Source organism: Sphaerodactylus townsendi, linkage group LG04 (genome assembly GCF_021028975.2).
Source record: "Sphaerodactylus townsendi isolate TG3544 linkage group LG04, MPM_Stown_v2.3, whole genome shotgun sequence".
Taxonomy (NCBI): domain Eukaryota; kingdom Metazoa; phylum Chordata; class Lepidosauria; order Squamata; family Sphaerodactylidae; genus Sphaerodactylus; species Sphaerodactylus townsendi.
Window position 1 is genome coordinate 88,356,210 of NC_059428.1, and position 25,304 is coordinate 88,381,513.

A 25,304-nucleotide genomic window follows, 5' to 3' on the forward strand; every position below is an offset into this window, starting at 1 on the left:
AGTTTTGATAAATTTTGATAAATGCTTGATAAGTTTTGATAAATGCTACTGAAATTGCAAAGGAGCTAGAAATGCTACCAAACTTTGAGACAGAACAAGTTAGAAAAAGGAAGAAGAAACAGCAGTTTGAGTTTGAGGCCCAAGAAAAGACACCACAAGAATCAAAGCTATCTCCTGCGCCCCATATTCCACCTTGGGGGCTTGTCCATGTTATGCTGACCGTCCTATGAGTTTGTCATTGTTTATGTTATCATCTGATTTTAAGATGGAGGATGATGGTTTTATTGGTTGTACACCGTCCAGAGCCCTTTGGGGATGGGGCGGTATATTAAATCTGATAAATAAATAAATAAAGCAAGCAAGCAAGCAAGCAAGCAGACATTCAAAGTAGGTTTCTACTATGCTATCTTAGATATGGTCATACAATCTGTTGAAGAGAGATTCCACAGCTACAACAGTGTTATTCTCTGTATTGTCGAAGGCTTTCACGGCCAGAATCACTGGGGTGCTGTGTGGTTTCCGGGCTGTATGGCCGTGTTCTAGCAGCATTCTCTCCTTGCTAGAACACGACCATACAGTGCAGAAACCACACAGCACTCCAGTGTTATTCTCTATTTGGCTTTCTGTGTGATATATAGTATCAACAAAAAGTCTGAAGATGTCTTTTTCAAGAAAGGGAAAAATCATTGATCGCCAATGGAAACAGATATGTTGATGCTGAAGATATGTGCTGTACACTTGAAGCAATAGTTTGAAGACTTCTGAAGTTTATTTTACCACAAGTACTTCCCTTCATACTGCAACAAAAACTCCTGGATAACATGCCTAATGCTTTGTTGTTCTAAGAATCTTTCTTACACTTCCTGTGTCAGTGGGAAGTAGTGAGCAGAGTTTTTCTGAAGTCAAACTTATAAAAATGTACATAAGCTCAACACTGCTGCAGAAAAAGCTGCAGAAAAAAACTATCAATCAAATGTGCCCAAGCATCAGCACTTGTTCTGAAGGAATTGGTGACAAAATTTGCAGAGGAAAAGAGATTCAGAATGAGATTTTAATGTACCTACTTAGATGCTGACAACCCTATTTCATATGAATTTAATTAACTTAAATAGATATTCTACAAATCTCACTTGGTTGTGTTCAGTCATTGTGTTTTTATAGTTAGGCTTCTCAATAGAGTGAAAATTTTAGGGTTCATCGCTCACAAATTAGTGATGCTTCACAAACACATGTTTCAAGGTCACCCTGAATTCTCTCTCCTTCCCTTATTTTTGGCCTTAACTCAATATTTATACAGCAAACTATAGTTACATCAGTCTTGAATCAGGATTCCAAATTATAGCTTCATCATGGTTAAAATGGAAGATAAACATGGAAAGTGAAAGTGGGGCTAGAGGAAATACATCTGCACAAGAAATTTTGCTGCAACCGACATTTGCCTCTACCATTCAGCAAATATCTTGCGTGCAATTGTTCATAGATTTCTTTTCATGGTTACTCAATTCACATGTAAAGTTGGGAAAAGATATGGGATTGTTTATTTATGCTGTTTATAGTCTATATATCTTACTGAGACTCGAGGCAGATTATATAATGTAAATCACTACAATAAATAGGATCAGGAGACATGGGGTTTTTCTGTATGGGTGATTTTTATTGGTTCTAGCCCCACACTGGTTCAGGTTTTTTTTGCTCTTTTCCACAAGTTTTGGTTGTCTATATGGTTTACTTAGGTTTTTTCCTGTTTTTCTCTCCAATTTTGTGGAGGGGGGGGGAGCACTTTTACTCTGATCTGCTTTTCAAACTGGTTTGGAGTCTCCTTTACTCCTCATTCATAATGATTCTGTCTTTTGTTGTTATTGTTCTTTTCCCTTGGATGCCCATCAGCACTCACTTCCCATCATCTAACTATGTGCTACCTCTGCCCTGATTTCATTTCATTTTAATTTTTTTCAAAGCAATATAGATAGGGCAATTTGAGAATGAGAGCGCCACCTCATGAAAGTCCTGTCTCATGAAAGCTTATGCAAAAATAAAATTTGGTGAGTTTTTAAAATGCTATTTGATGTCTGCATAACATACTTATAGTGGTTGTATTGAAATATATCTTTACTAAGAGAACAAGCAGTGGAATGAAAGTTGGCATTACATGTATGGGATAGTTTTTTTTAATGAAGGTAAATATTTTGAAAAACCTGCTAACAGGTAATTAACCCCATCCCAAATAGCTTTCCCTTGTAAATTAACAATGCTGATACTGTTAATAAGCTTCTTTGGCCATCAATGCCTTAAAGCGGTTTATAATTTTAAAATCTGTGGAAGAATTTGCTGCATAATGAACTGCCGTGTCGTTCAGTGATGAGTTGTCATAAAAATCTACTTAGGCAAAATGATATCTAATTAGCACGCATGATTTCACTGTCTGATTAATTTCCCACTTCTTTTAGATTGGGCTGTAATTTTAATTGTTTTCCACTCAGAGGGAGAAAGAAAACATGAAAACTAATACTCTGTGTGTTCAACAGGTTTTGGTCTTCATAAGTGCAAAACATGTTTCACATGCTCAGTCTGTTGACCGGAGGCCTTTTTTGAATTACAAATTATTTGCAGCTTGAAAGCCTGTTGTTAGTGAAATACAGCTTTTGAATGCTAATTTGATTCTGTTTAAGCAATTAAGAGCTGTAGATTGAGCAGCGTGTCCCCCCCAATCATTTTATAAAATTGATACGTGTATGACAATTGCACATTATAGAGTGGGCAACCTTAAATCTTGTTAATAGGCAAGATGTAATTATATGCAGTCTTTTTTCCTGAAGCTTCAATAGTGCTTAGCTAAGTAACTGGCTTGTGTATACTTGTGTCTGGAAAATAATTTGCTTGAGCAGTGAAGCTTCCCTTATTCTTATGCAAATAAGTGAGTTACTGTTACACAGGACCATCCTGTAAGTGCTTTGGGAGTTTGATGTGTACCATAATAGTGTAACAGTTTCTATCACATAGCAAAGGCAGTGACGTAAACAGATATTTGCTGCTCTCTGTTGAGTATGTATAGCAGTTTGACTTGGGCCTTATTCTCATGAGGTTAATCCTCTCTGTTAGAGGCAATGCATCTTCAGGTTCAGTGTTGCAAATGCTATTCTTTCTGCTCCTCCCAATCCAGAAACCTGTCTAGGTGTTTCCCCCCATTCTTGTAATTTGCCATTCTTTGTTTCTTCCGATTTAATGACCATTTCAGGGAGATTTCTATAAGCCATCTCCTAAGTTTCCAGGATAGGATGGGCATAATCTTCTGGTAATTGATTAAAAAATAAATAAAAACAATATAATGTCTGACTTTTAAGTCAGGCAAACTATACCAAAAACCATTATTATGGGCACTGTATCTCACAATCAGACCTAAAACACCCATGTGAACACATAAAGGACTATTATCCAGGCAGAGCTTACCCTGCAGCTCTTTTCTTTGCAGAGGGGTTTTCCTTCTGTTTTCAGTGGTATCTGGGATTCTCCGGCTGTGAAGCGTCCCCAGCTGAACCAGCCACCATTTCCAGCCATTTCCAGCCACCTCCCCCCAAAAAACCCTCTTGGATAGCTCTGCTGGCTTAGAGTAGGAAGAACTGCTGTTGGGTGGGCGGGCAAAGGTGGGAGCACCTGGCACAGGAGTTCTAAAAATAACCATGGTAGTTCAGCAGGTATGTTGGTGCCAAACCATGTCTACACTGAAGGTTGACACTAGTACCGTAAATTGCATCCAATAACAGATTGGAATTATGTGATCCTTATGACCTACTGCAAGTAACATCCTGACTGTGGCATTCTGTATCAGCTTTTCAAGAGCAACCCACAGTCAAGCATTACATTAGGATAATAGATGTAACCAGTTCTTTTCTGTCCAGGAGAGTCTGCAGCTGGCTGACCAGTCAAATCTGGTATAATACTCTTTTGGCCCCACTGTCACCTGCTTGTCCAGCAATAGACCCGGCCCAACAGCACCACCAGGTTACAGACTGTCCCCTCAAGGAGAGCAAAACCCCGTCCAGAATGGGTGACACCTTAAATCTCAGGTCAGACCTTCTGCTCACCAGTATTACTTCATACTAGCCATGCTTAAGCTTCAGTTTATTAGCTTGCAGACAGTCCAAAACTGTGTCCATACACAGGCTAAAGCCTCCACAGGTCAAAAGCTGTGCGCTGAGCCGCAGTCTCCAGCACTATCTATCCGCCCTCCAAGTAGGACTGGAACCACTGCAATATGGTGTCTTTTATTCCCAGCCTAGAAGCATACTGTGATCAATGGTATCAAAAACCACTGATAGGTTTAAAAGAGTCAACATAGTTGTACTTCCTCTGTCCAACTCCAGGGTGACCAAAGCTGTTTCAGACCCATAACCAGACCTGAAAGCAGATTGGAAGGATCTTCAGCCATTGGTACATCTGCAGGCTCTCCTATAAATAGCTCCAGCTCAGCTCTCACTGTTGTTGCATTGATAGCTTTGATAGTGCTTGCTAGACCTGCCTTGAATGCCAGCTTCATGTCTATGTACAAATAGAGCATATTTAAATCAATAAATAAATCAAATTGAAACCAAGGTGCTGCTGACATATCTTGAGCAATGGAATATACTTTTTGGGGAACCTCTCCCTGCCTGTTACTCTTTTCAGTTTCTCAGCTACTCTTGTCGTTTTTGGAGTGATATAAAATTCCCACCCTTTTTTTGTTTATTTTAAGTTAAGTAACATGATTCTGTTTTTCTGTAGCACCTAAATGAAGTGGTAATTGAATAGTTAGTCAATCATTCATTAGGAAACTATTTGCAGTAATAAGAACATTAGTCACACCAAATTGTGCAGTTCAGATTTGTTACACTTTTGTTACCTGGAGAAAGAATATCAGCTACTATGTCAATGGTTTAATTCTTCTATAAGGGCATTGCTTTATTTTAAAATTGTGAGAACTCTTTTATTTTTTGAGTTATATGATAATAATGTAATGATTCTTTTGGTTGATATCCTGCACTCATTTAGATGCATTTTCAGGGGCAGTGCTTCCATGTCATGAAAATAATGTTAAAAGCCCTGGCTCCTTTCATTGCCAATGTTACTGTGCTTTCAAGCAGGGTCATCATTAAAGTAGGAAGAAGCTGCGTTGTGGTTCCTTCCTTGTGACTGTGGAGTTCTACTGTTGTCTTCTCAGCATTGGGTAGAGTTACATTTGAAGGTGATCCTCTACTACAAAGATGATGTGTGAAAAGACCCAAAGCGTTGAGCAGTTTTCACAGCTGTTACTTTCATTTCCAGAGTAAGGCACAGAAATACAAAGGTTTAATTCTGAATATTCAATTTGGCAGTCATGCAGTACGCTGAACAATTTGTCAGTAATAGCAACAATGATGACAAAAGATCACACCCTTCTACAGTAGACTTCAAGTGGTCTTTAAGCCCATTAAAGGAGAAAGAAAATTTATTTTTGTTAGTGTGCTAAGACTGATGAATACTTTTTTTCTTTAACAGGGAAGATTATTGTATTTCCCCACTTCTTTCTTTAGACTGTTCTCTCATCCCCACCCCCTCCCAATCACACCCTGGAAAAAACACAGATATCAGCCGCCAGAATGTGGTGCTTAACTTAACCATCAAACAGGCCTGACAAAGAGGGGGCTTTGAGGGTTCACAATGAGACAACCAATGCATCTTATTAAACCATGAAATTAGAAATGAAAAGCCCCATGGCTCTTTCTGTTTGGTAATTCGGAATATGCTGCCCTGGATGGCTGTGATAGGAATGGCTGGAAGGAGAAAGGGAAGCCAAAAAGAAAAACCTTGTCACTGTGTAGACAAAGGATTGCTCCTCAATTCATTTTTTATTGTTTGACCTGTAGAAACATCGTGCTATAGTGGAAATAAAGTGAGTTTGCAAAAAAATGCATGAGAAGATTCCAATGTTGCCTATGGAAATTATTTGATTAACTAATAAAGCAATGACAACACCCATTTTACCAAAAGAAGGAGCAAGTGTCATAACAAGTTGGTGGTTCAATAACATTGGTTCGTTCTGCACAGCGCAAAACAGATGTCTGTGAGATATCTTAAAAACAGGTGACTTCTTCTTTTCGCTCTGCACAGCCAAAATAAAAGAGGCTGCTGTTGGTTTGGTTCTGGACAGCAAAGGCTTCAGAGGGGAAAGGAGTTTTTTTTCCTGCTTGACTATTTTGCTTTCTGGTTGACCATTTTGCTTTCAACCTCAGCTTGCGCCCGATTGTTATGTGCTGGTGATGGGATTCTCCCTGTCTCCATTTGCTGAAGGTTGCCCCAGGATGTTTGCTCTGCAGGCCCCAATTCTCGGCGCCTTTTCAACTCAAAAAAGTATGTAGTTATATTAGCTTGTCCTGCTGATTCTGGCAATATATAGATTTTCTTTTTAAAAAATGGAGGAGCTATCTTCATAGATATGCAGACAACCATGAATCTTATCCATTTGCAGGACTCCCATTGAAAAGCATTAGACCACAAAGGATAGGTTTATCCCATTAAGAAACATTGCCAAAGAGCATTGAGACCATGGAGAGGAAAACTATATATTGCTGAAATTAGCAGGACCAGCTGAGTACCACTATGCAGTTTTGGGGCTGAAAGGGCACCCAAGATCAGAGCCTGCACAGCAAATATCCTGGAGCAACCTTCAGCAAATGGAGGCAGGGAGAATCCCTTTAGCAGCACACAAAATGTTGGGTGAAAGCAGAGGATGAAACTACCAGAGAGCAAAATAGTTTGGGGGTGGGGGGATGAGACGCCTCCTGGGCTCTGCATTCTGCAGACCCAGCCAGGGGACATCTTGCAGGCGCCGTAAGGAAAAAAGATGCTCTTCAAAGTATTTTTTTAAAGACACATTGAGTCAAAATAAGGTGTCCTAAGGACAACTTTGGGAAAAAAGCTGTGCCAAATTTCTTCCCAAGACACCTTATTTTTGGTCCTCAGAACAGCTTATTTGTGCTGTGCAGAATTGACCATTGTGTAGTTATCTGAAGCTACCTTCCAACAGCTGGGAATGGGAAGCCCCCTATGTTATAGTGACATTGGTTCAAATCAAATGATTTGATGATATAAGAATATATAGGACCATTTTCTGTTTTCAAGGAAAAAATAAACATTAAACAAATCTAATTGCTTTGATTGTATTGTGCCATGTACATATTCTGGGAGATTTACCGTAACAGTAAATTACTGTTGCTACGAAAAACAATTGAAAAGGTACTTTTAAAATCTTGTGAGAAGTTGAACATTGTTATGTATTTTTATATTAAGTCTGAAGATCACAATAATGTATTGGAAATTTTTTTTAAAAGTAGCTACTTAGTCAAGAATGGAGTGTAAAATTAAACATAGGTGTCAGTTAGTGGTTTATTCCTGAAGCTACTCCTTATTTTGGAAACAATAAAGTGTTTTTTTGCTTTGTTTTTGTTCAAGTTACTTTCAGTTTATACCAAATAACTTTTTGAATGGTGATTGAGGACTGAATAAGGTGATGCCTTAATGCTGGATTTTGAGTTTGAAGACAGTTCAGAACAAAACATTGAAGGCAGATTGACAGTGAAAGAATTGATTTATCAGTTCAACATATATAGATCTGCTGGCCACTGGGCTTGTGCTTGCAGAAATTAGCTAGGGCAGTGATGGCAAACGGTGGCACTCAGAGCCCTCTCTGGAGGCATGCACAAACAGAGTTCATCATGTGGGGGGAGAATCCCCCCCCCCACACACACACACATCTAGGCTGGCCTGGGCCGCTGGGCTTGATTATTAGCATTAAGCCTAAGGGAAGCAGTATAGGTAACCCTGTTAAGCACTGTTAAACCCCACTGATTTTCATGCAAAGAACTAAAGTGTGATCCTTTACCTGGGAGTAAGCTCGGTTGCTGGCAATGTGGCTTGCTTCTGAGCAAACCCTCCTAGGGTCGTGATTCACCTGTTCAAAGAGTTGCATGGTTGCTTCAAAGCAAAGCCAACAACTACCACCAAGCTTACTCTCGAGTAACACATGCCTCAGAGCCAACCATTTTTTCTAAACTAAAACCTCAGTATTCAGGTTAAATTGCCGTGTTGGCACTTTGCGATAAATAAGTGAGTTTTGGGTTGCAGTTTGGGCACTATGGCTCATTCCGCACATGCAGAATAATGCACTTTCAAACTGCTTTCAGTGCTCTTTGAGGCTGTGCGGAATGGCAAAATCCACTAGCAAACAGTTGTGAAAGTGGTTTGAAAATGCATTATTTTGCGCGTGCGGAAGCGGCCTTGGTCTCAAAAAGGTTCGCCATCACTGAGCTAGGGTATCCTTTGTTGGATAGTCAACAGCTTCTGAGGGATTGTGATACCTTTTCCACTGGAATTTTTGCCTGGATTAAAGCAGTAGACTCATTGCCTAATTTTTGAGGAAGTTGTGCTGTGTTGTGATAAAAGTATTCCCATAGACCTGAATTCATCCTATCCTCTCTTCCCCCAAAATGTAAAGAATGGCATTGCTGAGATAGTAGTGCCTTATGCCAAGCATGTTATTTCTGTTTTGCTTCCCTAACAAGGTTTTTCCCACTTTGGTATGAATTGATATCTTTGGACAAATAAACAGATTTATAAGTAATAAAAATATTTAGCTGAGTATACCAGTTGTAACCAAGCGCTCCATCTGTAGAATCCATTCTGTACATATGCTTTCTCTTCTTTCTGTGTTCTGTTTTTTACAATACTTGCATTCTTTGCCTAACTAAACAAGTTAAAAACAGTCACATGCTTCATCAGCAAATATAGTGACCATTAAAGATTCACGGTTTGGATTTCTTTAAAAAGTGGCTTTTCAGTTATTAAATATTTTCAGGCAGCATCCTCTCAGTTCTTAGTATATGTTGTGGTGTTGCCAGATCTTAACTGGAACAAATTAAATTAAGGCTCTGGGCTTCTAGCGTAAAACTTCCCCTTTTCACCAAAGGGTGGTGCTCACTAATCAACAGTAGATAAGACACCAGCATAACATACACCACTGATTGTCACTTAGGCTCAATTGTTTTTTCCTTCCTTTTAGTATTTGTTTTTCCATTAAGAAAGCCTTCAGTGTGGAAGATAGAAAGGCTTTGCACCTGGTTGCAGCCTTCATAATCATCACAAATAGAAGAGAAAGTAAGATATTACCATAGTAGAGAAATCTGGTCTAAATAGCATGTTCTGGAATGAAAGAGCAAAGGTAAAGCAGCAAAGAGCTTGAATGCTAGGGAAGGTATGCCGGGAGGCAGTGTTGAGAAGTGAATATATGAGCCATCCTGCTTTTTGCTGCTTACCATCTGACTTCGTTGACTTAAAGTTATAAATTCACAACACATATTGAAGAGCTAATTGGGACAAACTACTAATGCATCTCAGGGTAGTATGACCAAGAGATTGTTCCTGTCCTCTTTTCCCAACTCACCTGAAGAACATTTAGGATTCAGGAGTTCTTGAAGAATTACAACTGATTTCCAGAATACAAAGATCAGTTCCCATGGAAAATGGCAGCTTCAGAGGATAGGCTCTATGGCCGTGGTGGCGAACCTATGGCACTCCAGATGTTTGTGGACTACAATTCCCATCAGACCCATTGGCCATGCTGGCAGGGACTGATGGGAATTGTAGTCCATGAACATCTGGAGTGCCATAGGCTCTCCACCATTGCTCTATGGCATCACATCCCTGCTACCCTCTCACCTCCCCCAACTCTGTTTTCCTCAGGCTCCGCCAAGAATTTTCCAACTTGGAATAGGCAGCCTTAGGAACATGATGAGTTTTAGTGCATGGGGAATCCTGCTATCACAAAAACTTGATTACCATAACAAGGTATTTGCTGATAGGGAATTTTGGTATGAAGTGATATGCAAAAAAATTTATAGCAGTACAGGCAGTTTGCCAGTTTTATTATAAGGTCTGTGCAAAGTTCTGTTGCATTATCTTATCTGCTTTGCAAGAGGGAATTCCTTAAAACTCTGGGAGCAATGTATGGAGCAATCAAGTAAAAAGAAGCTACTTGATGGAAACTTGATTAAACAAGTATGTTGATGGAATTTACCACAAAAAAGCAGATGCTTCTGTAGAGTAGGAAATCCTGGTAATGTTAATCTAATCATGGATCAGAGGGACTTGAGCTTAATACAGATGTAATAGGTCCACAGTGCCATCAGTACTCTGTCAGCTTTTTTATATATAAAATATATATAATAAAAGGCATTCTGAGCTCCTTCTGTTGTTACATTTAAGCTAAACTTTTGTTTCACAAAGCTATTGTACATTTTTAGTCTGTTGTCTTTTAGTCTACATATAAAATTTATATTATTATTACCCATTGGCCCAAACAAATATCCAATTCCAAGTATACTGAACAGGATATGAATGTGATCTCCTTTTCCTCCTGACACTGTTTATGATCCTTTACAGTGTCTGGAGCCTTGCAAAGAGTCCTGGGACCTGAAGAGAAATCATTGCCAAAGTTTCTGTGAGGTACGTCATCTCTTTCTCAAGCTTCTGTTCCATGTAGTTTTTGGTTGATAACAGCTAGCTCATAAATATGTACTGTATTATTCCGTCTTACAAATTACAAAGAGGATAGCCAATTGGCACATGGGAAATTTGAAATAAATATTGATAGTAATAAAACTCCGTAACAGAATGAACTGATGTCAAATAAGTTTGTTATTAGACTGGTGTGTATGAGGAGCTGTAGGAGCCACTCTGTTTTCCTTTTATTTGTTAATGGGTGGAAGGAAGTGTTTTGTGTAATGCTCCTTGTACAAACTTGATTAACCACCTTGAGCCTCAGTGAAAAAGGCAGACTGCAAATAGATTTTTTTAAAACCGATACAAAACATACAAACCAGTCCATTGTATGAGTATCTCTGCAAGTATATACTGCCATAGATTGTTTGAAAGTATTGGTTGAATGCCTTCCTAGAATAGAATCCTTTCTAATGATGTGTACACTTTCCACATGTAAAAGAGATTTCAGTATGAATGTAGCTTCGTACAAAGGTTCTCCACTTGCTTTCTGCACTCACAGCTGTGACATTTCTGAGACAGCACATTGTAGTTGGAGGCAATGCATGCTTCTTCTGAAATGTATGATAATTTTTTTATAGTTTTGCATAGGTATCCACATATCTTCTATCAGCTGAAAATCTCTCCGGGTTCACATTCCTTTTCTTAGTTAAAAAAATGTATATGTGGAACTAACATTATTTAATAGCAGTCCCTGAGATGCTTGAAAATACCATTGTTATTTGCTTTAGCATGGCTGCATACCATATTGATTACTAGACTATGAAGTAACTATTCCACGTTGTCTGTTTATGATTTCACATTCCAATGAAATATGTTCTAAAGACTCAAGTTCACCAGATCCATATTTACAAACTGCATATTCTTCCTAACTCTTTTCTTTATTTTTTCTTTGCTTTTTTTGAAGGAAACGAAAAGAGAGAGAGAAAAGACCCCAATTTCATACAATAGTTGGGATACTGCCTTAGCATTAAAAACCAGAATAGCACCTCGTATGTAATTACCACCACGAATGAAGGCGTAAATGTTGAATTTAGCTTTTTTATAACACTAAGATGTACCTTGGAGCTCAAATGCGATTAAAAGAGGACCTCCAGATACATAAATTGCTTTACCTGCTCAATTGGTATGGTCAATATATGGTAGACTTAGCCTTCTTGTCCATGAACACTGTCCATTAATGGGAAGCAAGGTAGAATATAATAATCTTATTGTTTATGTAGATTTCAAGCTAGTTGCAGGCATATTGCCATTTGTCTCAGAAGTATTATCCAGTAGAGTCTGTTTCCATTTTAGTCCATTTGTGGCTAGATAGTAGTACAGATGGCTTGCCTAGCTCCAGTTTGTCTTGGAAGCAAACTAGCAATGGTTTAGTCATTCTTGTTGCTGCATCTCTCCTCTAAAATAGCATGGGGCTTTATTTTAGTTAAAAATTTTACACATATGTAACCACCTACAATAAAAAAACCCCCAATGAATCTGAACCTCACCGTTGTGGAAGGAGAGTGGGTGCAAGTGCTTGGCCCTAACATGTTAATGGGCATATACTTTCTCTAACATTCCCATTCACAAGGATGGAACCTGAATGTAAGAGTCTTTCGTCTTTTCATTGATGATGCGTAACTGGGAATAGAGCATCTGAAGAGATCTGCATCATTGTATTAACCAAAACCAGTCAGCAACAGAATGCATGTTTAAAGGTATTTTAAATTCATATTAAAAGTATAAAATAATACAGGAAGGTTATCTGTTTCTATGGAGATTTTTCCGCTATACTCTCAATTTACTTATATTTCCTTAATTTGACAGTTCTCTTCCATTAGAGATATAGCAAACAAAACGACAGGGAAGCTAGTTTATTTGATCTATAAATATAAAATAGAAACATTACGCTTTGTGCACATGCTACTCAGCAACAGAATTGGTTGAACGGGGGGAATTAACTTTTCCCTGTTGTCGTCGGGGTCCTCTACCATCCTTGTTTAATTAGCTTCAAGCTCAGAGTTGCTAAACATGAAAATTAAAAGGGTGGAAATAAGCTGCACGTTGAACAGTTTGCTGAAAAAATGAGCTGTGAACTAGGGTGAAGAAGAGAAGCTTCAAAGGAATGTTATGCCTCAAGGGACTATAAAAGATTTTTAATTAACTAGCTGCAAATTTGTGATGTTTTATATAGGCACATACCCAGACACATGCACCTGCCCATCTGTCACCCCAAACATAAATCACAACTATCAGATACATTTTGTTTTGATTAACCCCTGCCCTTGTCAGCTGCAATCAAAAATTGCCAGTTTCACTTTATTTGGCATTATATTTGTAAATCAGCAATTCATCCAAGATTCTTGAAACGGGAATTACTTTAAGCAAGGCCAGGGTATGTTCACAAGTTACTCGAAGAATCCAGAGTCCTGCCATGGCTTCCCCAAAGCACTGTGACTCAGAGTTGCTACAGTGGAGTAGCCCAATCCAATCCATGATGCTACTGTACTTCTGATAAATGTGCACAAAAGAAAAACAGGGTACCTCTGAGCTGTTCTGATGCAATGAAACAAAAATAAAGGTGTATTTCACAGACCCTTGAAGTTGTAGTAACAGGCCACCTGGAAAACAGGGGACTTAGATGTTGTGTGTTGCTTAAATGATTGAGAAATACAATTTTATTGTAAAGAACCAAATTACAAATATGTTGAACAATAGCTCTAGGTGAGGTAAAAGAGAAAATGTACATCTTCAAGAACTTAAAAGTTTTGCACTAAAAGTCTAACAATACATTAATCAAAAAGGTGTTGTAACGATTCATGAAACAAAATCCTCACTTCAAGAAAAGGATTTGGAACAGAGAACTTCATGTAGGGGGAAAGAGCAATGCCAAATGAGTCCTTATCCTTTCACTGCCTATTTCAGACTTTTCCCTGCTCCCTTGCTTACCTCCTACATCATGCCTCCCCTTTCTTCTTTCCCTCTCATCCCACTCCCATTACCTCCAGTTTTGAAGTGTAACGGAATCAACCAGTTTGGATTTACCTAGGTATCCACAGTTGCACAGGATATCTAAAATGGCTGCTAAGATTTTAAGAGGTGATGTCATAAATTCCTGGAATTTAAAAATATGATTTTCTTGGAATTTGATTTTCATTGAACCCTTCTTTTTCTTGTAGGGATACCTCTCAGGCTGAACTGTAGCCCCCACTGTAAATATTTTTTTTGATCCACTTTCTGGGATAAAGTTCAGATAAATAGACAAATTAGATAAATAGATGCCTGATATTACGAAAGCACTATTTTGTTCTTGCCTTGCATTGTTGGCTATCAGCAATGGAGGCAGAGAAGGACACATGATAACAGGGTGGTTTTATTCCAGGAAGATATAGGTAAAGAATGTACTCAAAGGTTTCTCAAGCTAATATATTTCCTTTGTTTCTCAAAGCTTTAAATCTCATTGAATTTCTAGGAAGCTTATAGAAAAGGAAAATGGAAGAATATAAAACAGAAAATTGAAAAGCTGCAGAGACTGAATTCAGTAGGAGCTTATGATCCAGTTTCATCTTTGTGCACTGTTCCGTTTCTATGTAGAAGCTAAACCTGTATGAATCCTTTAGAGATAGTCTCACAATAGCAGGAAATCTGAATTTTCTTTCCAGAACTATTTTGGCATAATTTCATTAGTCTAAATGCTTTGTACAATTCTGTCATTTTTTTCTTAGCCTCTTTTCCCCAAGAAGAACTATGAATGCCTAACTAGTTGTGAATTCCTGAAATATATCCTGTCGGTGAAGCAAGGAGACTGCCCAGCTCCTGAGAAGGCCAGTGGCTTTGCGGCTGCCTGTGTTGAAAGCTGTGAGGCTGACAGTGAATGCTCTGGCGTGAAAAAATGCTGCTCCAACGGATGTGGACATACATGCCAAGTACCAAAAAATCTGTACAAAGGTAGAGATTGTTAGGAGAGAGCTTGCTAGAAATAATGCAGCTTTCATTTTTAAAGGAGGATTGTGTGCTGTTTTGGACTATGAAAAAAAAGAAGAAAGAGGAAAAAATAAAGGCTTACAGTGCTGCCTGTCTCAAAACTAGTTTGTTGCTATGGACTTTGGGTGAAGGTCTCTGAGCTGTTGCATTGCTTCTTCCAGCTCATCACATGCATCTGTTTTTCTGCATCTTTTCCCCACTTGCTTTAACGATAGTTGTTGCATTAAAATTTCCCAAGACTTCTTGGGAAAGCAGAGACACAAGTAAGATACAAGCTGTTTACACTAAGGTAGGTTTATGTTATCTCTGCTAGTAGAACTATGCAGTAAATTTATGGTCACTATAATAAATTGAAAAAAAAAAGATTTTCCGCAAGGTCTTGAGCAGGCAGAACTGCACTAAGCCATTTATTTTTTTCCCATCTGCATCTCTGGGTTCAAACCTTTGTACTCCAGTGTTAACCATGGTTACTGTTAAATATTCTTAGATCATATTTAGAAATGGTTGTAAATGATTAACAGTCCAAGCCAGGTGCCAGGCTTCCTGGTGGCGTGAGGAAATCAAAAAGCGTCCCTGCTGCCGAGAAGCTTCAGTGGGCCTCACCGGACTTCCGCCCGCCAAAAGCCTGGCTTATGTGTGAACTGTGGTCTGCTGGCGAAATGCCGGCCAAGGCCAGGAAGGAGTCAACTAATGTCAGCTTCTCCCCCAGCCCAGCCCAGCCCAGCCCAGTCCTGCTCTGCTACACTAGTGCAGGGGCTGGGATGCTGGTACAACATTCAGTGTGGCGTTCCAGCACTGGGGGCAGGTGGTGGTCACATGGTGGTAGGATTGCCTGTCTTCTGGGGAGGGTTATTTGCTGGTGTAATGGCATGCCACTCCCTAAAAGGATTTGGGCTCCCCACTTTGTACGGGGCTCTAACATTTCTAATGGAGAACCTCAATTAACATTTAACCTTTATGTTAACTTAATCTATATCTATAAATGCAAAATACCACACACTGACTCACTGACTGACTCATCAACAGAACTCAAAAACCACCGAAGCCACACACATGAAATTTGGCACACCTGTTCCTTACGTACTCCAGGTGCTCACTAAGAAAGGATTTCCCAAAATATTCACTTTCACTCGATTTATTACCTATTTACTGTTTTAACTGCTCATCTCTGGCCATCTGCGCAAACATTCTAAGGGCAAACCAACTGCTCAGTCCACAGACATGCTGCTTGAACATTCTAAGGGTGACAGTTCAACACCACCAGCTTCATGTCCTTCACCAACTGCACTCTACCACCGCCCTCCACAGCGCACGTGAACCTATTTGAAAACAAACCCATCAGTCCACAGACAGGCTGTGAGGAAATATGCTGCAGGTCACCCCAGAGTTCACAAACAGGCTGCAAAAAAGTATGATGAATGTCACCCTGAAGTTAACAGACAGGCTTTGATAAAGTACTCCTCCACCCACCCTCATGTTAAGAACACCGCTACAGCCAAATACTATCAAAACAGATTACAAACCACACTATCACCTTGGACTACTAAACATTTGTCGGGTTTTGCATATGGACATCAGATTTATTACAGTGGAGACAAGTTTATTGCTCTCGGCCTCCGATCACCCTGTGCTTGGTGTCGTGCTATGAAGTGGTGGGATGAGTCCCCAGGAATGTGCTGCAGCGGCGGTAGAGTCCAACTCCCTGCCCTTCAACCCTGCCCTGAACCTTTTCACAGCCTTCTCACTCATCTGCATCCAATTGCAGAACACTTCCTTTCTGCATCCCGAAAATACAACGGCTGCTTCCACATGACGTCTTTTGGAGCCCACCAGGTGAAAGAGAGCAATAACACATTGCATTATAAAAAGACAACTACAGGAAGCTGCTGCAAAATATGCGAAACCCATCAGTCCACAGACAGGCTGTGAGGAAATATGCTGCATGTCACCCTGAAATTCATAGAGAACCTGTGATGAAGTATGCGTAGTGAAGCACGGGTGCCCTGCTAGTTTTAGATGTTTAATATTGCTAATGGGAGAGAGAGTGCAGCCTCAATGTTTGTTTGTAGGGATTCCAGCTTCCAGGTGGGACCTGGGGATCCCCTGTAATTGCAGCTCATCTCCACAATACAGTACTCCTGGAGAAAACGGATGTTTTTGTGGGTGAACTCTATGGCATATTATTCACTGATGTACCTGTCCTCTCCAAGCTTCATCCCTCAAATCAGGGATTTCCCAACTTAGATCTGGCAACCCTACAGTCTCCCACCCCCTGCTGGTAGCCAGTGGGGATCTGGCAACCCTACTCAATCTTGATCTCTTGACTATTGTTGGGAAAAGACTGCTGTCCATTCCCTTACATCATATTCTGATGTCATCAGCTCTTGTAGCAGAGGAATGGGAATTATATACCAACTCCAGCTATGTGTAGCTTTATCCCAGTGCGTATGTGTATACAAAGTGTCTGCGTGTACATTCCATTCACTTGATTTAAAATGTTTAAAAATGGTTCTTCTGCCCTAGGAGATGCTGCCTGAACATACACTTCCTACGTATGTATGTTGTTTTTCCCCTGTGTAGGCCACCAGGATATGGCACATGTTCAGAAAACTACATAGTTCCTGGAACTTTCTGTGGGATGTTATTAGCATCAAACCACTTGAAATTTCGTGATAATAAAATATATATGCCAGATGTAAATTTTATTAATCATTTTTGAATTTTATATAAATTTTATATAAAAATTACCTTGAATGGGCTTCATATTTGGCAAGAGTATCTATCAATATTTGGATTACTTGTAATAAAAACTAGGGCAAAATTCTTTTATTTTCAGAACATGTATTCCATTTAAACTCATCATTTGAGTTGATTTGGAATTAGAGCATGTGCTCTCTGGTTATGGTGGGCCCTCTGTAATCATGAGAAATGATTATGTGAGTGTTGTTCATTTTGCTTGATTAAAGTGAGCTTTAATAAGACATTTTATGCACTTCACCAAAAAAGTGGCCATCAAATATGGAGTTGCCGTATCGCCTGTATGGAAATTGCCATATTGTACTGTAAAGCTGTACAGTGTCAGGCTGTACTGATTGAAATTATATAATCATTTTAATATAGTAAATTCCACCATGTGTTGGCATAGATTAAGGATTGGAGGATAATCACATGCACTTAATTCCATAAGAGGCATTTCCTTTTTTAGCTTGCCTTGACAGTGCTGCAGGATATAGTCCAATGCAGACAATAAGCAGGGAGGCAGGTATCATGTATCTTTCTGACATACCTTTGCAGGGTAGATCCTTTCTGCTAGAGGAATAAGCTGCTTAAAGATAGAAAAATGCAGGGTATTCATTTTGCTTTCCCTGCGTGTGTATGTCATTCTGTATTGCAACCATAATGACTACACTTTTTAATTCTGTCAAATTCTACTATACTATGTTTCACATATAGATGTTAGTTTGATCAATTGAGGTGCAGCGGTTCAAAAAATTGTATGCTTCTGCATTAGAATATAGTCCTGAATGAATATGAGAATTATCATTCATTTTTATTCACTGCCTTTGTCAAAACCATTATTTTTGTGCATTATTGAACGTGGTATATTGATAGAAGAGCACTTATGTCAAAACATATTTTTTACTTTCAAATTGATGGACGAGCAGGGCTAGGTAGGCTCTAGAACCCATTCTACAATAGAGAAGGTCCATCATGCTTTGTTCTGTGACAGAGAAATATACAATCTACTAGCATCTTTATGTGAAACAGAGTATGATTAATTTGTGTCTCTAAGTAACATCTTGAGAAAAGGCCAAATGTATGTAGTTCTGCTTTCCAGTTCTGATTTATCAAACAATACTTTGTAAACTTTCCAAAGCTGAAACATGCTTTTTTCACTATTCATTATTCAGTTTATAGCCCCCCCCCACCCCCACCCCGGTAGGGCTCAGAGCAGCGAACAACAATAATATAAACAACAAACATCATTGGTCATAGTCAATCAACAAAACATCAATAGGCATAGCATTGCGAAATAGTAAGAACATCAATAAACATAAACAATATAAGCCACAAATAACAACCATAACATTTCACATGGTAAAAATATCATGAGTATAACCTTGCCAATAAAAATATCAATAAAGATAGCCTAATAGCATGAAATGTGACAGTATAAACAAGATAACAATAGTCATAACAGTACACCTGGCAAGGAATATCACTAAATGTCAAATAACAGCCTAATAATACCATCATTTACAAAAAAATCCAATAACCATAACCTAATAAATCATCTAAATAAGCACAGATGGCGACTTTCTCTTCTATAGCGAAGACTAAAAAACATAATGACCTTGTACTAATCATCTAAGCAGTTCATAGCAGTGATAGGGTAATGACAAAGCCTAGCACTAACTTAAAGTAATATCAACCACTAAGCCTAATACAAACCAACTGCATCTAGTATTACAATAAAGGAGGATAGCGAACTTTTTTACCTAACAAAAAGAACATTTCCGAGGGACAGAAAGAATACATGGGGACATAAAATTAATGATTTTAATTGTGCTGGAATCTTCCAAAATGCACTTGTGATACAGTTTACCTCTTAGTGCCCTTGAGAGTCATCTGCACACAATTACAATCACTAGAGGGGTTTTGTTACTTTCCAACAAGTGAATTTGACTAATGAAAAGCAAATGGATTTTTTTGTACTATTCAAATTGCAAAAGTATTGTACAAATTAAAGAATGTTAAAATGCTAAAATGTGAATTGATGTTAACAGTACCGTATATAAGTCGAATAAAATACACCTGACTCGCATATAAGTCGAATTTTTCAGCACATTTTTTGTGCTGAAAAAGCCCCCCTCGACTTATACACGAGTGAGGTGTATTTTAAAAAATATTTTTGGATTTGTACTTTGTCGGCTGCCAGGGGGTGCAGTTTTTAGTCTAGCGGCACCAGAATTTCAGGGTATCATCAGGTGACACTCCTGATGGTACCAGCCAGGTTTGGTGAAGTTTGGTTCAGGGGGTCCAAAGTTATGGAAGCTAATAGTAGATGGGGCTACATTTTGAGGGTCCATAACTTTGGACTCATTGAACTAAACTTCACTAAACCTGGCTGGTATCATCAGGACAATCTCTTGCTGGTACCAGCCAGGTTTGGTGATTTTTGTTTCAGGGGATCCAAAGTTATGGATCCCCAAAGTGGGTGCTCCCATCCCTCATTGTTTCCAATGGAAGCTAATAGTAGATGGGGCTACGCTTTTGAGGGTCCATAACTTTGGACTCCCTGAACCAAACTTCACCAAACCTGGCTGGTATCATCAGGAGGGTCTCCTAAAGATACTCTGAAATGTTGGTACTGCTAACATAAACATTCCTCTCCTGACAGGCACCTTCACATTTTCCCCAGATTCTCCCTTTAAATCCCTTCTGAGTGGATTTAAAGGGAGAATCAGGGCTTACAGAGCTAGTTTACTGTTTTTCTTTGAAATAAATATTCAAAAACATTTAACCTACTGATGCCTCAATTAATGTAATTTTATTGGTATCTATTTTTATTTTTGAAATTTACCAGTAGCTGCTGCATTTCCCACCCTCGACTTATACGTAAGTCAATAAGTTTTTGCCAGTTTTTTGTGGTAAAATTATGTGCCTTGACTTATATGCGGGTCGACTTATACACGAGTATATACGGTACTTGTTGTGTACATGGAGGTGGGTAGCTGTTCTTTGATATCTGGGATTAAACTTTTGTATTAAAAGTGGCTTGTATGCTGATTTTTATTCCTGGCAATGTAGGGCTGTTCATAACGTATATATATTAGTTTATTGTAGTAGATTTGCGTAATTGGAACACTTCTGGAAAAGTTTATTTTAGATCACTAGGAAAGACAGTTTGTTTGCCCAAGAAAATGTAGAAGCTGGAAAGATAAACTTCATATTTTCCAGATTTACAAATCATGTTGGAAGTGAGTCAAGTGGATCAGATAAATTTCTAACACAAATCCTAGCAGCTCTGGAGTTGCTTGAAGAAATGGAGATATACACTTGCACGTATGCCATTTGAGAAAACACAACTCCAGAGAGTGGAACTATGAGTTACAATAAACAGAGACTTGCTGCTAAACATGGTAGTATTTTATTGAGGCCACCACTTCTTTATTTCCAAGATATAGTAAACTTGTTAATGTCCTAATATCAGAACTTTGCACACTTTTCTCCCATGCCAACCAATGGTGTAGAGCAGGCATAAGGAACTATACAAGGTTGTGTTTTCTGGATACATTTAATTTTGCATGCAGTGAAGGAGAATTTGAAGTGGGATTTCTATGTTTAGTGGCAGTCCCATCTTTGGTATAAATTATAGAGCGCCTATTCTGAATCTTTCTGTCTGGCTAATACATTTTTAGGATAAAAAGAATGAGTAACTGGCCCTAGGTTACGTACACCATGGCAGAAAGGTCTTCCAGAACCTAACTGGCACTCTAGCCACTGCAGAATATAGCTTTGCTGTCAGGGATTCAAATTGTGTTGCAGTTAAAACTCAACTGGGAGGCATTTGTTAAAATTGTTCACCTTTCCTGAGTGGGAACTGATTATGAACCTTTTAAAAATTGAATTATTATTGTAACTTTATTAAAAAATAAAGAGCCAGTATGGTGTAATAATTGAACTAGGATCAGGATAAGCCAAGTTTGAATTCTGATTCATCTGTGGAGCTCTCTGGATGATCTTGAGCCATTCCGTCACCCTCAGCCTAACCCACTTCTCAGAACTGTTGTGAAAATAAAATGGAGGGGAAGGGGAGAATAAAAATATAAGTGCATGTTATATAATGCATGTTATATGACAAAATCATTCTACATATATTATGAAAAGACTTCTTGTTGTTATATATTGTTCTGTTTCAGGTGTCCCTTTGAAACCCAGAAAGGAATTGAAGTTTACTGAACTTCAGACTGGACAGTTAGAAGTTAAGTGGTCTTCGAAATTCAATATTTCAATTGAGCCTGTGCTCTATGTAGTACAAAGGAGATGGAACTACGGGATTCATCCCAGTGAGGATGATGCTACCAGTTGGCAAACTGTGGCACAGGTTAGTTTTTCTTAAGCAAATTTTTCATTTTAGGCCCTTCTTTGTTAATATCTTTAATAATATTTCTCATATCACTTGTTAAATGAAGTACATGTGAGTATGTGTTGTTTTGCCTGGCCTCACAATTTTATTTATTAATACATTTTTGCCCTGCCTTTTTTCATGGTTCAAGGCAGCTAGCAATAATATTTTTAAAGAAAAATCTAGTTAAAACATGAATACAATAACAAACCCCACATTTCTCCCTCTTTTCCCCTTAAAAATGCTTACCATTCAGGGACGTAGGTATAGATTTTTTATGGGGGGGTTCGGGAGTGGGGCCACACCCCCACCCGTCCCTAGGGCATGGCCATGCCTCTCCATGCCCCGCACCTGGCCTAGCACTTATAAAAGCAGCTCTCTGAGGACGGGACGGCAGACTCCCCTGCCCTCCCCTGCCCCCCACCAGCTGGGCTCCCACCCGGCAGCTGGCAGTTCCTTCTGCCCTCCCCTCTGGGCAGAGGCATAGAGGGAAAATGGAGCCCGGTGCAAAATCTGAGTTTTGCACACAAACACCCTGGGCATCCGCTGTGATGCTGGAATCCACCCCCAAACAGCATCACTTTCAATGGTGTTTAAACTAGAGAGCCCAAATTCTCCTTTTAAATCCACCATAAAGGGAGAATCTGGAATCCCTAGCTAAACATTGAAAGTGAAGCTGTTTTGGAGTGGATTATCCCCCACCCTGAAACAGCCTCACTTTCAATGTGGCGTAGTGGTTAAGAGCAGGGGCATTCTAATCTGGAGGAACCGGGTTTGATTCCCTGCTCTGCCACTTGAACTGTGGAGGCTTATCAGGGGAATTCAGATTAGCCAGTGCACTCCCACACATGCCAGCTGGGTGACCTTGGGCTAGTCACAGCTTTTTGGAGCTCTCTCAGCCCCACCCAACTCACAGGGTGTTTGTTGTGAGGGAGGAAGGGCAAGGAGATTGTAAACTCCTTTGAGTCTCCTACGGGAGAGAAAGGGGGGATATAAATCCAAACTCTTCTTCTTCTAAACTGAGGACCTCAGATTCTCCCTTTAAATCCATGTCAAAGGGGGTGGATTTAAAAGGAGAATCTGGGGGAATTTGGGGGGTGCCTGCTGTCAGGGGTGCAATTGTTAAGCTAACAGCACAAAACTTTCAGGGTATCTTTAGGAGACTCTCCTAATGATACCACCCAGGTTTTGGGAAGTTTGGTTCAGGGGGTCCAAGGTTATGGACCCTCAAAGGTGTAGCCCCCATCTCCTATTAGCTCCCATTGGAAACAATGGGGGATGGGGGCACTCCCTTTGGGAGTCCATAGCTTTGGCCCCCCTGGACCAAACTTCGCAAAACCTGGGTGGTATCAATAAGAGACTCTCCTGATAATACATCCCACGTTTGGTGAAGTTTGGTTCAGGGTGTCCAAAGTTATGGACCCTCAAAGATGTAGCCCCCATCTTTTATTATCTCCCATTGGAAACAATGGAGGATGGGGGCACCCCCTTTGGGAGTCCATAACTTTGGACTCCCTGAACCAAACCTCACCAAACCCGGGTAGTATCATCAGGAGAGTCCCCCAAACAATCCCTGAAAGTTTGGTGCTGCTAACCCAAACAATGCGCCCCCTGCAGGCCAAACCTGAAAAACACTAAAAATGTTTTTAAAACCCACAAATGGGTGAGCGGAGCTTCAGACATGAATGCGGGGGGTTGAACCTGAGAGCCCCCCCTTACCTACGTCTTTGCTACCATTCAAACCCTCTCAAGAGCCCTGACAAACAAGCAAGCTTTGCAGTGCTTCCTGAAGTTTTTCAAGGAGGGAACTCCCCTCACCTTCTCAGGGAGGTAATTCCACAGAGCAGAAGCCATGATGGAAAAGGCCCAGGCTCTGCCAGGCAGGCCATACTATGTGGTGGGAAAGTAAACAGATGATTACCTAAAGACTATAGTTAGCTTACAGGGACATTCCTTCAGATATGTTAGTCGCAGGTCATGAAGAGCTTTGGAGGTCATAACCAGAATTTTGAATTGAACTTGGAAACAGACTGGCAGCCAATGTTCTAAGATAAGTTCTATGATAGTTCTTTAGCAGCACCACTGAAAGGCCTGTCACTGTAGCTGAAAAAGAATGCTTTGTGGAAAAAGTTGAGAAAACAATTGTGGCACTATTTGAATTGGCCAGAGCGCTTTGGAGACAACTTTAGAGATTGAAATGAGGTGTATGAATTTCCATGTATGGACTGATTTACTCAGAAATGGGCCAACAGTAAATGCCATTCAGTTTAGAACGGTAATCTGAAAGTGGCTTTAATGTATCATTTGACAGAAAGGAGTGAAACCATCAAAGGGCCCATAACACCAACTCCAGATCCAAACAGGTGAATAAGAATGGAGTTGTCATCATTCTGTCAGCTAGATTCCAATGGAATATATTAGTTTGTTGCAACAAAAACTGTGGGATCGTTCCACAGAAATGGAAGGTGGAACTAATAAAGATTTTTCTTCATCAGCTAGACATGGTAGGGCTAAGGAAACTAAGTCAAATCTCCACCTGGTGGATAGTAAATATATATTCTTAACTGTTCTGTGTTTACTTGCAGAACTCTTCAGGTTTATTTTGAGAGAGTCAAATTTCCACTTGGTAGATAGTAGATATATATTCTTAACTTATCTATGTTTATGAGTAGAACTTCTTAGGTTGAGTGTAACAGTCTAGTTTAAGAGTTAAAAACAATCAGTAAATATATTTTACTGTATGAGTGGTGGTAATTAGTCCAAGAGAATGTAATGCACTTTGAATTTTATGCAATAATTCACAAAGTTTCTTTGGAGAGATTATACCTTTGCATTACAAGCAGAGTGCATGGAGGCTGGAACACAGCAGAGCATCCCAAACATGTGTGTGAGCTTGGCACAAAGAAAACTCGGAGTCATTTATAGTTTCTAATCTACGGTAATAAAAAGAGTTTTTATTAGTGAACTCCATTCTGGATAGAAAAGTACATACATAAATTCACTAATCTAATCTAATCTATCTGGTTGGGGATGGATGCACTCCGCATCTGTCCTCTCTACACACATGGTGCTGTAGAAGAAGTTAGAGAACAAGAAAGGAGTGAGCCGGAAGGAAGGAAATCCTGAGAGTACCAGTATAACATCAAAGGGATAGTGCCAGCATGATAGAGTAAAGGTGTCAATTCCTAGGTCCTTATCTAGGATCTGGCTTACTAGTAAAAACCCCTCTGTGGTTAAGGCAGGAAACAGCATTAAAGTCCTTCACTTCCAACAGTTTATTTTATTTATTTTTATTTATTTTTTAGATTTGTAGACCGCCCCATCCCCAAAGGGCTTCAAGTTTCAACTTATACTTATGGCTACCAAGAATATAAATGATAAAACACTGTTTTCATGCCTCCTAAAGAAAGCAACATAAAGCAAACAAACTATGCAGTGATCTTCAATATATTTAATGCTTTTCTCTACAGACCACAGATGAAAGAATACAATTGTCTGACATTAGGCCCAGCAGGTGGTACCAGTTTCGTGTGGCCGCCATTAATGTGCATGGAACAAGAGGTTTCACAGCTCCCAGCAAACACTTCCGCTCTTCAAAAGGTTTGTATTAATTTCCTGCATCTCATTTTCTAGTTTCCACAGG

The 25,304-nt window shown here is 39.5% G+C and overlaps 1 protein-coding gene across 2 annotated transcripts in view; it reads left to right on the top strand.

Moving 5' to 3' along the window:
• Positions 1-25,304, top strand: part of ANOS1 (anosmin 1) — a 117,026-nt gene that overhangs the window by 63,046 nt on the left and 28,676 nt on the right. For both annotated transcript variants that reach the window (XM_048493915.1, XM_048493916.1), the window contains exons 3-6: positions 10,450-10,512; positions 14,274-14,496; positions 21,456-21,640; positions 25,132-25,261. In XM_048493915.1, coding sequence (XP_048349872.1) covers positions 10,450-10,512; positions 14,274-14,496; positions 21,456-21,640; positions 25,132-25,261 — 601 coding nt within the window. The remainder of the gene's footprint in view (positions 1-10,449; positions 10,513-14,273; positions 14,497-21,455; positions 21,641-25,131; positions 25,262-25,304) is intronic.